Here is a 17,551-nt window from a genome sequence, read left to right on the forward strand (position 1 = left end):
TTGTACAACAGAGCCACGTCCTCACCACTCACTGTGGCCCTTCTTTGGCAGAGGGCTCGGGTCTGGAAGGACAGTGTCTGACTCAGGACTCAGCAGCCTGTGTGAAGGGCATTTCAGTCCAGGCTTCAACATGCACTGCTGTTCAGACTCTGATATTGAAACGGTATCACAAAGAATGTGGATATTCGGGCCAGGTGCAGTGGCTCATGCCTGTAATCCCAGCACTTTGGGAAGCTAATGGCAGGCAGATCACTGGAGGTCAGGAGTTTGAGACCAGCCCGGCCATCATGGCGAAACCCCGTCTCTACTAAAAATACAAAAAAGTTAGCTGGGCATGGTGTCATGTGCCTGTAATCCCAGCTACTCGGGAGGCTGAGGCAGGAGAATCACTTGAACCCGAGAGGCGGAGGTTGCAGTGAGCCGAGCTTGTACCACTGCACTCCAGCCTGGGCTACAGAGCGAGACTCTGTCTCAAAAAAAAAAAAAAAAAAAAAAAAAAAAAAAAAAAAGGCCGGGCACGGTGGCTCACACTTGTAATCCCAGCACTTTGGAGGCCGAGGCGGGAGGATCACAAGGTCAGGAGATTGAGACCACGGTGAAACCCCGTCTCTACTAAAAATACAAAAAAAAAAAATTAGCCGGGCGTGGTGGCGGGCGCCTGTAGTCCCAGCTACTCGGGAGGCTGAGGCAGGAGAATGGCGTGAACCCGGGAGGCGGAGCTTGCAGTGAGCCGAGATTGCGCCACTGCACTCCAGCCTGGGCGACAGAGCAAGACTCAGTCTCAAAAAAAAAAAAAAAAAAAAAAAAAAAAGAATGGGCATATTTGGAGAATTTTCCATCGTCAATCAGTGGGCAGTACAAAGTAGGCTGATGTTAAAATGTTTAAAGGAAGACAACAGAAGAATAAAGAATGAATATCACAGTAGGCACGAGGGACACAGAAGATGGAAAGACAAAGAACTGCAGAGAGAGCTCCAGGGTACCTTAAATATCAGAGATGACGTGACTGGCAAGCAGGCACCACTCCACCCTCCTATGCTCAGGACGTCTTAACCAGTTAAGAAAGTACTCCCCGCAGCACATATGGCTGCACTGCCAAAGTCCAAAATCCTCCTGAAAATAATGCTGCGAGAGTCAACACACACAGTTGATACTCACCCACCATCTAGCATATTTCCACGGGCTGGATGGAAGCTGGCACCAGCTTAGAAACACGATCTCAGCCCAATCCAGGCTGCCTTGCCACCTCCAGAAGCCCTTAGCAGAACAGAGCAGTTTCTCTTTAACACCCAAAGATTAAGAGAGAGAATTTCACTAGGAGAGCCCTTAAACCTGGGTGTGGTCCCCGCCACTTCCTCTGCTACCCAAGTATCCAGGATTCCCAAGGGGATCCTGGTGGTATGTGATCCTGGAATGGGACAGACTGCATCTGGGGTGACCTCTTCCAGAATGGACTGTAACTTGGGGGTTTCCAAATGAGTTATATGAAGAAACAGGCCCGAGAAGAAAGAAACACAACTGCTTACTGGTACTTACAGGCTTGAGCAACTCCATCAGCGAGACAAAAAGACAGAAAAAGAAAACCACAGGTGTCACACAGAGGAGGCTAGTGGGACACCTGGCCCCTGGCAACGAGCCAAGGTCCTTGTGCCCCTCTGTCCACATCATGACAGTTGTTATCATAGTCCCAAGTGAGGTTTGGGGATGCAGCAATGCGGGTCCCTGACTGGCCATCCTTAAGGAAAGGGTGCCTCTCCTCCAGCCTGCCTTCGCTATCTTGCCAGAAATGACAGCACAGGGTTCCCCAGGCTTTGGATGCAGTGCAGCCAATGCGAGACCTCTGCTCAGTCAAGGGGGAGGGTGCCAGGATCACCAGGTCATCCCCGTGTCCTTAAGGAACTCAAAGCCTTCTTTGATGTTTAATCTTGAACTACCTCAAAGTTCCCTGAAACCCACAGGAGACTGACAGGATAACTGATGTTGTTCAATCAGTGGGTTCTAAGTAAGGGCATTTTAACACAACAGGAGACAAGACAGAACTTTTTAATACGAAAATAAAAGGGAATAGAATATTCCGGGGTCATCCGGGCACAGTGGCTCACGTCTGTAATCCTAGCACTTTGGGAAGTCAAGGTGGGCAGATCACCTGAGGTCATGAGTTCGAGACCAGCCTGGCCAACATGGCAAAACCCCATCTCTACTAAAAATACAAAAATTAGCTGGACGTGGTGGCAGGTGCCTGTAATTCCAGCTACTCAGGAGGCTGAGGCAGCAGAATTGCTCGAACCCAGGAGGTGGAGGTTGCAGTGAGCCAAGATCACGTCATTGCACTCTAGCCTGGGTGACAGAGCCAGATTCCGTCTCCAATTAAAAAAAAATTAAAAAAAGAAAGAAAGAGAGAAAGAAAGAAAGAAGAAATAAAGGAAGAAAGAAAGAAAGAAAGAAAGAAAGAAAGAAAGAAAGAAAGAAAGAAAGACAGACAGACAGACAGACAGACAGACAGACTATTCCAGGGTTAATTTGCCAGGTTATAATTTAAAATAATAAAAGAAAGAAATAAGCTGTGTGGATAATGTAAGGCCTTCTGTTCCAAGGAAAATAACCACTGTGACAGCAAAACCTTTGGGTATTAGGGCTGAGGTTGCCTTGGGAGAGGGGCATCAGTTAGGTGCATCAACAGCCATCCCCAACTCTGTGGGCTCGTGGAAGCTTTCAAAGCCTCACCCTTGAAATACTGGGTGGTGTCCTGCAGGGTAAGAAGCCCTGGCAGGCCATCAGCATGGCCTCTGGGAAGCTGGGAAGCCCACGTGGCTGCAGAGTCCACACCCTGGCTCCAACCCCCAAGGCCAACCAGTGGAAACAGCAGGACCTCCCCACCTCTGACCTGTCTCACATTTTGTCACTCTGGGAGCTCCAGGGCAGCTACAGTTACTTGGAATGTAAAACTGTTGAGGCCAATATGGTAAAAAGTATAAAAATGGCATGAGGCTGGGAGCTGTGGTCACGCCTACAATCCCAGCACTCTGAAAGGCAGAGGTAGGAGAATCATTTGAGGCCAGGACTTTGAGACCAGCCTGGGTAACATAGCAAGACCCTCATCCTAAAAAAAAAAAAAAAAAATATATATATATATATATATATATATGTAAAAATCAGTTATGGTGGTGCATGCCTATGGTCCCAGCTACTTGGGAGGCTGAGGTGGGAGGATCGCTTGAGCCCAGGAGGTCAAAGCTGCAGTGAGCTGTGACTGCACCACTGCACTCCAGTCTAAATGACAGCGGAAGACCTTGTCTCAAAACAAAAATTGGTATGTCAATATTTTATAGATTACACAAGTATAAAATCAAGGCAAACCGCTCAGTTTCCCTGGCAGTGTTGCCTCAGAGAACTGGAAAGCAAGCAAAGACCAACCCAAAGAACATCAACAGCCCCAAAAGATCAGCTGTATCTAATTCGATTTGTGACACTGTTCACTTCACCAAGAGAATCCAGAAGGCGAGGTAGAAAATGTCTACTTACATTGGAACAAAGCTTTAAACAGAAAAATGTGCCCAAGTGGATGGAAAAGAAAAAATTAACCTCAAACCCCTACAAGAGATATACTGTACCTTTATTTTTTGATGGGAATGCAGGTTTGAAATTAATAATAAAATGTGTAGATTTCTCTGTTTATAATTTTATTATAATGATTTCAATACACAATTCAGGGCAAGGAAAAAATTCTTACTTCACACAGCTATTCTTCTCATCATATTCTTTCTTCTCAGCCAATCTAAGAGGTTTCTCATTTGGCTTCTGACTTAAGGCACTAGAAATGAAAAAAAAAATTCATTAAAATTTGTGAACAGCAGCCTGGGCAACATAGCGAGTCCCCATCTCAACAAAAAAAAAAAAAAAAAAAAAAAAAAAAACGCCGGGCATGGTGGTGTGCGCCTATAGTCCCAGCAACTCGGGAGGCCAAGGTGGGAGGATCACTTAAGCCCAAGAGTTGGACACTGCAGTGAGCTGTGATTGCGCCACTGCACTCCAGCCTGGGCAACAAGAGCAAGACCCTGTCTCTTAAAAAAAGTGAAAAATTGTGAACCCCTTTACCCCAATCCTGAAAATATCTTTATTTTCTGGATTAAAAATTTAAGAAGCACCACTGAGGAATTGGTTTATCTACATAAGCACATTTCTGTAAGAACTGGAGCTTAGTCCTTTAAGTATAAAAGTCACTTCTGACACTTCTGGTGCTGATGCTGGACAGGATGGAGTAGGCCCGCCACAGCCTCTCTCTCTCCTACTGATCACAACTAGAGATTCTGGATGAGGCCCAACAGCAGGGGGGGGAAGTCAAACACCTGAAAAACAGAATCACCAGGACTTTCTTGTCTTTTTTCTCTCTGTGTCTCTCTGTGTTGACCTCAAGATGACTTTGTGACAGGTGCAGATGCCAGAATCTCCAGGACAGACTTCCTCTTTCAAGCCAGAGAAGCGGGAAGAGGCGCCCTTTAAACCAGAAAGTGTGGGGAATCCCCATTGTTTTTCTTTTCTTTCCTCACTGGGCCCCAAGGTCAGCTCTGATCTTGGGGCTGCACCCAGCAACAGCAACAGCAGTGTGGTGAGCTTAAACCCTGAGAGAAAACCTGCACCTGAAGCCAGAGGAACTGGGAGATGGGAGCTGTGGTCCAAAGACTGTGTGAGGAAAATCTCCATCTTTTTTCTCCCTTACTTGTTTTATTCTCAAGGTATCCCAATTCCACATTACTGCACACCAATGTCTCCAAGAGAAACTACTGGCCAGAGGAACACGGGGAAGGATGCCCTAGAAATTGGTGACTGTGAGGGAAATTCTGAAAAGAAAGAGCTGGTTCATGAACCAACACAAGCCCCTGACTCGCCCCAAGCTAAGCAGATGCAGAACAGGCCCCAGGCAGCATCGAGGGCCCAGAGCCTGAGCTCACATGGCCACTGCCACCCACAGATCGCAAGGCAGAACATGAGGGCTGGACCTCATGTAGGTACCGACCACCTGCTAAGACAAATGACACCAACCAACACTCTCTAGAGAATGTTAACAGAAACCAGAATCTCGCAACATAACATCAAAATATCCAGAGTGAGTCCAAAGTTACTCAGCACACATGGGCCCAGGAAAACCAGATTGACTGCCAAGGGAAACGACAATCAGCAGGCACCAACCTCTGGTGGCTCAGGGTGGCAATCATCGGACACTCACTCCACAAGAAGAAAAGGCCAGCACTCCCGAGTGGAAACACACAAGTTCTCAGCAAAGAAATATAAACTTTTGAAAAAAAAAAAAAAAAGGAAATTTTAGAAATAAGAAATATAGGCCGGGCACAGTGGCTCACACCTGTAATCCTAATATTTTGGTAAGCCGAGGCGGGAGGATCACTTGGTCTCAGGAGTTGGAGACCAGCCAGGGCAACATAGCGAGACTCCCATCTCTAAAAAAAATTAAAATGTTAGCCAGCTGTGGTGGTGTATGCCTGTAGTCCTAGCCGCTTGGGAGGCTAGGGCAGGAGGATCGCTTAAGCCCAGGAGTTTAAGGCTATGGTGAGTTATGATTGCTCCACTGCACTTGAGAGCCTGGGTAACAGAGCAAGACCCTGTCTCAAAAAAATATAGATATAATAAATAGAATACTCACAGGTCGGGCTCAATAGCAGAATGTGGATGACAGAAGATAATGAATGTACAGACAGATCAGTAGAATCATTAATCTGCAGAATAGCATGATTGAAAGGCTGAAAAAATGAACAGAGCCTCAAGGACTTTTTGGACAATATCAAAATATCTGACATTTGTTTCATCAGAGTCTCTAAAAGGAGAGGAAAAAGAGATTGGCACAGAAAAAATATTTGTAGACATAATGACTATTTGATGTAAGAAAGCTACAAATGAAGAACATTAATGAACCCCAAGCATAAGAAATATGGTAGCAATGACAGCAAGGTATATCATGATTTTTTTTTTTTTTTGAGATGGAGTCTTGCTCTGTTGCACAGGCGGGAGTGCAGTGGTGTGATCTCAGCTCACTGCAAACCCCACCTCCTGGGTTCAAGCAATTATCATGTCTCTGCCTCCTGAGTAGCTGGGATTACAGGCACCCACCACCACGCCCGGCTAACTTTTTTGTATTTTTAGTAGAGATGGGGTTTCACCATGTTGGCCAGGCTGGTCTTGAACTCCTGACCTCAGGTGATCTGCCCACCTTGGCCTCCCAAAGTGCTAGGAATACAGGCGTGAGCCACCATGCCTGGCCAGTACATCACAATTAAATTGCTAAAACCAGTAATCAAGAGAAAATCTGAAAAGCAGTCAGAGGAAACGGCGGAGGCACAAAGGCACCGGTGACGGCAGAGGCAGTGCTGGGAACAATGCAAGAGAGAAGACAGTGGGGCAACATCTTTAAATAAAGTGCTGTCGACCTAGAATTCTACACCTAGCAAAGGTATCCTTTTCAAAATGAACCTAAAATGAATACTTTAAAAAAAAAAAAAAAGCTGAAAGAGTTAATCAACAGCAGACCTGCAATGCAAGAAATATTAAAGGAAGCCCTTTAGGTGGAAGGAAAATAATACCAGATGGAAATATGGATCTACACAAAAAGTAAAGAACACCAATGCAACCACATAGGTAAAGAGAGAAGATATTTTTGTTGGTTAACTCTCTCTAGAATATAATTGACTATTTAAATAAAAGTGAGATAGAGTCTAGCATTTATGATGTATGTAAAAGTACAACATATGACAACCACAGCATAAAGTCCATGACACGAGGGGAAGTGTGACAGTTTACCTATTTTGAGTTCTTAGACCATTCATGAAGTGGTACAACATTACATCCTTTCTGCAATTTCGTTAACGTCACTGACATGTATCTTGAAGAGGACCAAGTACACACCCAGCCTCCGATACTCAGGAAACCATTCTTCTCTTTCTGCCCCAGGTAACCACTCACCCTGTGCTGCCATCTGGCCACGTGAGGCCATCCTTCTCATCAGGACCACTCCGTGCCAATCTTCAGATCTGCCTTACAGAGACAACTCTGTCCAACAAGGCAAAGAGGAGACAGACTCTAGGGCCACTACCAGTTTTCAGTCAATTTTGCTGTCAACCAGGTGTCACATTTTTCCTTTATGTTAACACATTTAACCAAAATGTCCTGGGCCACTCTTTGAAAATGGACTATTTTCCCATCATCAATCTTATAGAACACTGTATAAGACAATATCACTCTTAAGTCTCGTCAATTACACCGATTATTATTATTATTATTATTATTATTATTATTATTATTATTCTAGAGATAGTCTCACTCTGTCACCCAGGCTGGAGTGCAGTGGTACAATCATAGCTCACTGAAGCCTTGACCTCCCGGGCTTAAGCGATCCCCCCAGCTCAGCCTCCCCAATAGCTGGGACTACGGGCAGCCGTCACCACACCCAGTTTGAACTTTCAAATCATACCTTGCTTCTGGTACATGTGGATCAGCATATATGGTTATGCCTCTTTTTGTTGGCCAGTACGCTGAAGATTCAACACGCTGTAAAAGAAACATTTTTTTCAGAAAGAATGTGTATGCTAGCAACATAATATACATTCTTTTGCAACCAAAATTCCATGGGAGTTATTCTCATGAACAACCATCCCAGACAGCTTTCATGCACACACAGAGATAGAGAGATAAAAAACTGGAAAGTTGGGTGATTATGCCAGTGCTATAACCACTACATTAAACGTACAAATGGCAGGCAGCTGGCATTCCAGATCATCAGTAGTTAAAATGTTCTGCAATTACTTTCACCTGTCTTGTCAAAGGGACAGAGAGCAGATTAGACTTGCACTTCACTAGGACAATACCCTGGAATCCCACATTTTCGCACCTTTGTTAAAAGGAGGATCAATATCCAATTTTGTAGAAAGGAAACTAGACCAAGAACAAGAGCTTGACATGAAGAAGCTGGAGCTACTTTCTCCTTTCAAAATAAGCAAACAAGCAAACTATATTTTCTCATGAAGGAAACTATCATGGCCAATGATTTTTTAATAGAAAACATATTTTTGATTTCAGATAGATTTCGAAAGAGAAAATTTGAAAATTAACACTATATGAACTTTGTATTTAAAGAACATTTAAAAAATACAACCTTATCTGTATCTTTTAAAGAGATGCAATGGTGTTTCTTTTCAGATTTGTTTTTAGGTGAATCTCTCAATGAATCCATATTACATTTTACAGCTTTGTCTGCAAAATAAAAATGGTAATAAGAAAGCTCACCAAAAAGTGATATTAATAGAAAATAGGATAAAAAGGAATAAAAGCAAATACCACTACAAAAATCTTAATATGTGAAATTTTTATGGAATATGAATTTGTAGTAAACCTTACTTGAGAGGATTAAATTTTAAAATATTGTCTCACCTTTACTGTAAAAACAATTAAAATGTTCTAAAAATTCCCATACCAGCTGACTAATAATGGAACACAATAGTATTTTCCCAACTTGTCAGATGACATTTCCCTCAGAAGACCATGGCAATATCTCCCAACACACAGGCTCTTCTTACAACGCGACTCCGCCTCCTGCCAAGAGGTGGGCTCTATGTTCCTTTCCTGTGAACCTGGGCGGGCTCATAACCAACACAGAAGTGGTGTTATGTGACTTCTAAAGCGACATTACCAAAAGGCCACATACTCAGGATCTGCCATCTTGGACGCTCACATTTGAAGCCCAGCCATGACGCTGTGGGGAAGCAGCCACATGGAAAGGCTGCCAGGGCATTTCGGACGGCAGTCCCAGCTAAGGTCTCAGCCAAAAGCCAGCATCAACTGCCAGAACGTGCCTGAGTCCTCAGATCACTACCCCCACTTAGTTACCGCCAGCCCTCACGTCTCCCTGTCTGAGGCCCCGGACAGTGTGGAACAAAGGCAAACCCTCCTGCTATGCCCATTCCGAATTCCTGACCACAGAACCCATCAGCATAATAAAATGGCTGTTGTTTTACCCGGCAATCATTAATGAGGGAAATACAGAGGCAATTCTAGAAAAGTGTCCTATTATTAATAAAAGAAACACAAATTGAAATGACAAGATACACCTTTCATTTATTAAATAAGTCACTGAAATAAGCAGCAGCCCTAGAAATGTGGAATGATATTATAAACTGCCCTAACCCTTCTTTAAAGTAATTTGGAACCCAAGTCTGCATGTCATATGGTCTTCTGGTTTGGAATTATATTATCAGGGTACAACCTTTTAGCCAAAAAGATAAACTCTGGAACTAGGAGTGGAGGTGGTAGTTGAAATTCGCCAAGAGACAAATGTTCATACAAGACAAGCTCTCACACAAAAATCACTAAGTCCACAAAGTAGTTCAATGCCACGATAAAGAGGAAAAAAAAAAAAAAAGGAGATTGGGAGAGAAATATCCACATCTGACGATATGAAGATAAAACATCTGTCTGAAAAGGACTTTCAAATGAACTTAATTAAAATATCCAAGAAATAAAAGAATAGTATTTATGAAACCAAACAGGCCAAGTGCAACAGCATGCCTGTAATCCCAGCACTTTGGGAGGCTGAGGTAGGTGGATCACTTGAGGTCAGGAGTTCAAGACCAGCCTGCTGAACATGGTGAAACCCTGTCTCTACTAAAAATATGAAAGTTATCCAGGCGTGGTGATGCATACCTGTAGTCCCAGCTACCTGGGAGGCTGAGGCAGAAGAATCACTTGAACCTGGGAAGCGGAGGTTGCAGTGAACTGAGACTGCGCCACTGCACTCCAGCCTGGGTGACAGAGTGAGACTCCATCTCAAAAAATATAAATAAATAAATAAATAAATAGCCTAGCACTCCCTCCCCTTTCTCTCTTCCCCTCTTGCCAGGTGACATGCAGCTCCTGTTCCCCTTCTGCCATGATTGGAAGCTTCCTGAGGCCTCACCAAAAGCAGATGCCAGCTCTATGCTTCTTACACAGCTTGCACAACTGTGAGCCAAATAAACCTCTTTTCTTGCTAAATTATTCAGTCTCAGGTATTCCTTTACAGCAACGTGAACAAAGACACCCCCCTACTAAAAGAACTACAAAGTATATATTTGGGGAATGAAGATAATAAATCAGTAGTACAATAATATTAATTATATAATCAACATCTACTTAGTACTTATATCAAGAACTATTCTAAATGCTTTATATGAATTAACTGATTCAATTCTATGTGATAGGTACCATGTACTTTATTGAATTCCATGTGATTTCTCTATAGGCACAATTATTTCCCCCTTTTCAGATTAAGAAAAGCAAGCACAGAAAGGTGAAATAACTTGCCCATGTTTATTCAGCTAATAAAGAACAGATCTGGGATTCAAACCCAAGCAATTCCACTCCAGAGAACTTAAAGAAAAACTGGGTGCAAAATGGATTTACAAAACAACAGGTTAAATTAAAATTTTAGAAAATAGAACAGAAATGAAAAGAGGAGTTTAGAAAAGAAAATGTGTCATTCTTGATGTGAGGACAGACAATGATTACCTTGAAACTTCATTAGAAAGTATAAGTATATATAAAATTTAAGGCTCAGAGAAATGAAATACAATACATATAAGAGTAAAAAGGAAGGGGGGAAAATGGTCAATTCAAGAGGAGGCAGAAAATAACAAAATAGAAAGAAAAAATTATGGTCAATAGAAAACACAAAATGAGGCCAGGCGTGGTGGCTCACGCCTGTAATCCCAACACTTTGGGAGCCCAAGGCAGGTGGATCACTTGAGGTCAGGAGTTCAAGACCAGCCCGGCCAACACGGTGAAACCCTGACTCTACTAAAAATACAAAAATTAGCTGGGCGTGGTGACACGTGCCTTTAATCCCAGCTACTTGGGAGGCTGAGGTGGGAGAATTGCTTAAAACTGGGAGGCAGAGGATGCAGTCAGCCATGATCTCACTGCCTGCAGTGAGCCACTGCACTCCAGCCTGGGTGACAGAGCGAAACTCTGTCTCAAACAAACAAACAAACAAACAAAAAGAAAAGCACACACACCCACAAAATGAGATGATGAAAAGACGTCCAAATATATATTAAATCACAACAAGGCTGGGCACAGTGGCTCATGCCTGTAATCCCAACACTTTGGAAGGCTGAGGCGGGTGGATCATCTGAGGTCGGGAGTTCGAGACCAGCCTGACCAACATGGACAAACCCCGTCTCTACTAAAAATACAAAATTAGCCAGGCATGGTGGTGCATGCCTGTAATCCCAGCTACTCAGGAGGCTGAGGCAGGAGAATCAGTTGAATCTGGGAGGCAGAGGTTGTGGTGAGCTGAGATCGTGCCATTGCACTCTAGCCTGGGCAACGAGAGCAAAACTCCTGTCTCAAAAAAAAAAAAAAATCACAATAAATGTATGTGACTTGTTAAAGAATCATAAGTGGCACTCATAGTAAGGGAAATGCAAATGGAAACTCATCTAAGATACTATCTCTCACTGCAAAATGAAAAAGATCCAAAAACTTGAAAACTCTCTGTTGGTGAGGCTGTGGGCAAACAGGCAGTCTCCTAGATTCCCATGAGACTCCCAGATGATACAGGACCCACAGCACCTGGCAACAGAGATAAAACTATTCTTTGACCAGAAACCCTTCTTCCAGGAATCTACCTTGAAGATGCAGCTCCACAAATACAAAATAATACGTAGTGGGACAACTGGATGCCCACATGGTAAAAACAAAACCAAATCCTGACCCTTACCTCACATCACTAACTTGAAATGGATCCTAGAATTAAATGTAAAAGCCAAAAATAGAAAACAGAGAGAATGCAAAGATTTCTTAAATAGGACATAAAATCCTAAAAGAAAAAGAAGTGATTAGCTAGACTTTTATCAAAAATCAAAAACTTCTCCTCTGAAAAATACCATTAAGAAAATGAAAAGCCACAGCCTAGAAGGAAATTTATCTATAATACAAATGACATCTCCAGAATATATTTTAAAAACTCAGCCAGGCACAGTGGCTTGCGCTTATAATCCCAGCACTTCGGGAGGCCGAGGCAGGAGGACTGTTTGAGGCCAGGAGTTTGAGACCAGCCTGGCCAGCATAGGGAGATTCTGTCTCCATAAAAACTAAAAAATAAAAACTCTCAAAGTTTATTATAAGAAAACATGTAAACAGAAATTTCACAAAGGAGAACAGACAAATTGTCAACAGGAACATGAAAACATGTGCAGTGTCATAAGTAACGAGGAAAGCGATCTGCAATCCAGAAGGCCACCTCTGCCATTGCAATGAGAGTAACAGGGCTCAAGAGCTGAGAAACAGCTCCCACATATCCTGCCCTTAGGGCATGGATGCGCTCCATCCAAGCAAAGTAAACCAAAGAAAGGCCTCAGTGCGCAGTGGCTCATGCCTGTAATCCCAGCACTTCGGAAGGCTGAGGCAGGCAGATCACCTGAGGTCAGGAGTTTGAGACCAGCTTGACCAACATAATGAAAACCTGTCTCTAAATAAAATTTGAAAATTAGCCAGGCATGGTGGTGTGTGCCTAGTCCCTGCAACTCGGGAGGCTGAGGTGTTTGAGGCTGCAGTGAGCCATGATCACACCACTGCACTCCAGCTTGGGCAACAGTGCAACACCGTCTCTGAAAAGAAAAAAAAAAAGAGAGAATAAAGACCACCAGAAATGATAAATATGAAGGTAAATATAAAAACATATATTCTTATCTTAAAAATCTCTTTAAAAGAGGATTAAAATTTAAAGGGACACACAAAATCTGTGGTCTCTGTGCTGGGGAGTGTGGCAGGGTCTGTTGGTTATCCTGGAATATCATTCAGTCCTTGCTCCAGATCAGGGTCAGCAAACTCCTTCTGCAACACGCCAGCTGGTAAATACTGCAGGCTTTGTGGGACAGGTGGCCTAGGGCGCGACCACTCAACTCAGCTGCGACAGTGCAAAAGCAGCTGTATACAATATGTAAGCAAATAAGTCTGGCTATGTTCAGTAAAACTTGATTTTTAACTACTGAGATTTCAATTTCATATAATTTTAATGTGTCACAAAATATTCTTTCTCTTTTGATTTTTTCAACTATTTAAAAATGGAAAAATCATTTTTAGCTTACAGGTTGTACAAAAATAGGTGGCAGACCAGATTTGGCCCATGGCTGCAGTTTTCTAACTCTGAGGTAACAGAACCCCTCATTTTTAGTGGGAGCCTGGCAATCCAAAAGGACAACCTCTCCCAGACCTTCATCCCCCACTAAGCATGGCTGCACAAGAACATTCTGACCAAAGAAATGAAGAGAAAGCACCATGTGCAACCTCTGAGTTGTACTCCCTTCACCTCTTCCCCCTGCCCCCCAGCTAGCTGGAAGGGAGATACAGTGATAAATCATTTTGGAATAGGAGGATGGCGGCAAAACCCTTCAGGATGGCAAGGCCAACAAGACAGAAAGAGCACAGACTCTGATGACCTGCCTGCATGCTTATGACATGTTAGAAAATTCAACTTCTTTCTTCTTTCAAAGAAAGAAAGAATTGACTACTTAATAAAAAATGATGAAGGATTGTGGGGTTTCTAATATATGTAGAATTAAAATGCATGACAACAGTCTGGGCGCAGTGGCTCATGCCTGTAATCCCAGCACTTTGGGAGGCTGAGCCGGGTGGATCATCTGAGGTCAGGAGTTCCAGACCAGCCTGACCAACATGGTGAGACCCCATCTCTACTAAAAATACAAAAATTAGCCGGGCGTAGTGGTGGACACCTGTAGTCCCAGCTACTCAGGAGGCTGAGGCAGGAGAATCGCTTGAACCCAGGAGGTGGAGGCTGCAGTGAGCTGAGATGGCGCCACTGCACTACAGCCTGGGCGACAAGAGCAAAACTCTGTCTCAAAAATAAATAAATAAATAAATAAAATGCATGACAATTGCACAAAGGCCAGGAGGGAGGAAATGGAAGGAGACTGCTGTTAAGTTCCTCATGCTATCCATGAAGTGCCTAATACTGCTTGAAGGTAGACTATGAGAAGTAAAGATGTTTACTCTAACCTCTAAAGCAACCACTAAACATACAAAACAAAAAATTATAGCTGACCAGGCATGGTGGCTCATGCCTGTAATCCCAGCACTTTGGGAGGCTGAGGCCAGCGGATCACTTAAGGTCAGGAGTTCGAGACCAGCCTGGCCAACACAGTGAAACCCCATCTCTACTAAAAATAGAAAAACTAGCCAGATGTGGTGGCGCATGCTTGTAGTCCCAGCTACTCGGGAGGCTAAGGCAGGAGAATCACTAGAACCCAGGAGGCAGAGGGTGCAGTGAGCCAAGATTGCACCACCGCACTCCAGCCTGAAAGACAGAGTGAGACTCTGTCTTAAAAAAAAAAAAATTATAGCTAATAAGCTAACAAAGGAATTAAAATGGAACATAAAAGGTGCTTAATCCAAAAGAAAGCAAAAAAATAGGGTAAAGGGAACAAAAACCAGATGAGACAAACAGAAAACTAATAGCAAGATGCTAGATTAAGAGCCAACAACATCAATACATTGCATTAAATTAGAAAGAATAAGACCTACTATGTGATAGCACAACAGGGTGACTGTAAGTCTTAAATAAAAGATGTAACTGGATTGTTTGTAATGCAAAAGATAAAGCTTCAGAGAATGAATATCCCATTCTCCATGATGTGCTTATTTCACATTGCATGCCTGTATCAAAATATCTCATGTACCCCATAAATATATATACCTACTATGTACCCACAAAAATTTTTGACAAAAAATTTTAAATAAATTGCGTTAAATAGAAATGATTTAAATACTCCAATTAAAAGACAGAGATTGACAGATTGGACACAACTATATGCTCCCTACAAGAACTCCCCTTCAAATATAAAGGCACAAATAGGTTAAAACTAAAAGGACATAAAAAGATACACTATGCTAATATTAATCAAAATAAATCTAGATAAGCTATATTAATATTAAGGTAGATTTCAGAGCAAAGAATACTATCTGGGATAAAGAGAGCCATTTAACAATGACTGAGGAATCAATTCATCATGAGGACATAAAAATTCTTTTTTTTTTTCAGCTGCTCTGTTGTTTCTTTTTTTTTATATATACTTTAAGTTTTAGAGTACATGTGCCCAACATGCAGGTTTGTTACATACGTATACATGTGCCATGTTGGTGTGCTGCACCCATTAACTCATCATTTAACATTAGGTATATCTCCTAATGCTATCCTTCTCCCCTCCCCCCACCCCACAACAGGCCCCAGTGTGTGATGTTCCCCTTCCTGTGTCCAAGAGTTCTCATTGTTCAATTCCCACCTATGAGTGAGAACATGCGGTGTTTGGTTTTTTGTCCTTGCGATAGCTTGCTGAGAATGATGGTTTCCAGCTTCATCCATGTCCCTACAAAGGACATGAACTCATCATGTTTTATGGCTACATAGTATTCCATGGTGTATATGTGTCACGTTTTCTTAATCCAGTCTACCAGTCTATCATTGTTGGACATTTGGGTTGGTTCCAAGTCCAATTGGTCTTTGCCATTGTGAATAGTGCTGCAATAAACATACGTGTGCATGTGTCTTTATAGCAGCATGATTTATAATCCTTTGGGTATATACCCAGTAATGAGATGGCTGGGTCAAATGGTATTTCTAGTTCTAGATCCCTGGGGAATCGCCACACTGACTTCCACAATGGTTGAACTAGTTTACAGTCCCACCAACAGTGTAAAAGTGTTCCTATTTCTCCACATCCTCTCCAGCACCTGTTGTTTGCTGACTTTTTAATGATGGCCATTCTAACTGGTGTGAGATGGTATCTCATTGTGGTTTTGATTTGCATTTCTCTGACGGCCAGTGATGAGCATTTTTTCATATGTCTTTTGGCGGCATAAATGTCTTCTTTTGAGAAGTATCTGTTCATATCCTTCGCCCACTTTTTGACGGGGTTGTTTTTTTCTTGTAAATTTGTTTGAGTTCATTGTAGATTCTGGATATTAACTCTTTGTCAGACGAGTAGATTGCAAAAATTTTCTCCCATTCTGTAGGTTGCCTGTTCACTCTGATGGTAGTTTCTTTTGCTGTGCAGAAGCTCTTTAGTTTAATTAGATCCCACTTGTCAATTTTGGCTTTTGTTGCCATTGCTTTTGGTGTTTTAGACATGAAGTCCTAGACCATGCCTAGAGGACATAAAAATTCTAAGCCTTTATGCACCTAAATAACAGACCTTCAAAATACATGAAGAAAAATCTGACAGAACTGGAAAGAGAAAACAAAACAATTATAGTTGGCTATTTCAAAACCTCTTTCTCAATAATTGCCAGAACAGTTAATGGAAAATCAGTAAAGATAAAGAAGATTTGAACAATGCTATCAACCAGTATGACCTAATTAAGATTTCTATAACATTCTACCCAACAACAGCAAAGCACCTATTCTTCTAAGGTGTACACAGAATATTTTCCAAGAGAGATCATACCTGAATCATAATAGGAGTCTCAAAAGATATTAAAAGATTCAAATCACACAGATATAGGGTTCCATAAATGAGAATCTGGAACAACTTAAGGAGTCAATGAAGATGGACAATATAGCCAGGCATGGTGGCTCACGCCTGTAATCCCAGCACTTTAGGAGGCTGAGATGGGCAGATCACGAAGTCAGGAGATCTAGACCATCCTGGCTAACATGGTGAAACCCCATCTCTACTAAAAATACAAAAAATTAGCCAGTTGTGGTGGCAGGCGCCTGTAGTCCCAGCTACTTGGGAGGCTGAGGCAGGAGAATGGTGTGAACCTGGGAGGCGGAGCTTGCAGTGAGCTGAGATTGTGCCACTGCAGTCCAGCCTGGGCAACAGAGTGAGACTCCATCTCAAAAAAAAAAAAAAAAAAAAAGATGGACAATACAAGTATAAAAAGAAAAGCAATTAGAATCTCCAAGATTTGTCAATCTTACACTTTAAAATTTAGTGTAATTTCCAGTTTCCAGTCCAGCATGTAAAAAGCTTGATGGTTATCACTTTATCGTAACAACAAGTAAGAAGCTGAACACACTGAAAAATCAGGAACTCTTCCTAGGTCCATCAAAGTGAGGTCACAGGGCAAACTGCTGCCCCAGCACTGGAGAGACTGACAGGTGGACAGAGAGACTCAGAATGGACAGGGGCAGAAACCCAGAAGAAGAAACTTCTATGGGAACAGGAGTGAGGAGGGAAACCTGAACTGTAACTGACAATTTGCTGGACGGTCAGCATGGACACCTCTGTTAGTTAAAACTCCGGGGTCGGGGGCTGGGTGCCACACTTCTGTGAGTTCTACCTCCTGGAGCTCTAGCAGTTCTCACAGTGAATACCACAGGAAAATCACCTTGTGCTTCGACAGGAAGAGGGGAAAAGTAACTACTTGGAAATATAAAGGGCGTGCTGTTTCTTCCCAAAAGGGCCTGACCTCAGGAGAAACTACTGAACCAGAGCCTAAACTACTGGAATTTATCAGAACCTACCTAACCTAGAGGAAGGGAAATACAGCCCGA

At 42.7% G+C, this 17,551-nt stretch overlaps 1 protein-coding gene across 2 annotated transcripts in view; it reads right to left on the reverse strand.

Annotated features, from left to right (window-relative positions):
- TDRD12 (tudor domain containing 12) overlaps positions 1 to 17,551 on the reverse strand; it is a 110,186-nt gene that overhangs the window by 53,624 nt on the left and 39,011 nt on the right. For both annotated transcript variants that reach the window (XM_030820248.1, XM_030820249.1), the window contains exons 9-11: positions 8,159 to 8,256; positions 7,478 to 7,554; positions 3,731 to 3,811 (exon numbers count right to left, since the gene is read on the reverse strand). In XM_030820248.1, the coding sequence (XP_030676108.1) occupies positions 3,731 to 3,811; positions 7,478 to 7,554; positions 8,159 to 8,256 (256 nt within the window). The remainder of the gene's footprint in view (positions 1 to 3,730; positions 3,812 to 7,477; positions 7,555 to 8,158; positions 8,257 to 17,551) is intronic.

This window comes from Nomascus leucogenys, chromosome 10 (assembly GCF_006542625.1).
Source record: "Nomascus leucogenys isolate Asia chromosome 10, Asia_NLE_v1, whole genome shotgun sequence".
Taxonomy (NCBI): Eukaryota; Metazoa; Chordata; class Mammalia; order Primates; family Hylobatidae; genus Nomascus; species Nomascus leucogenys.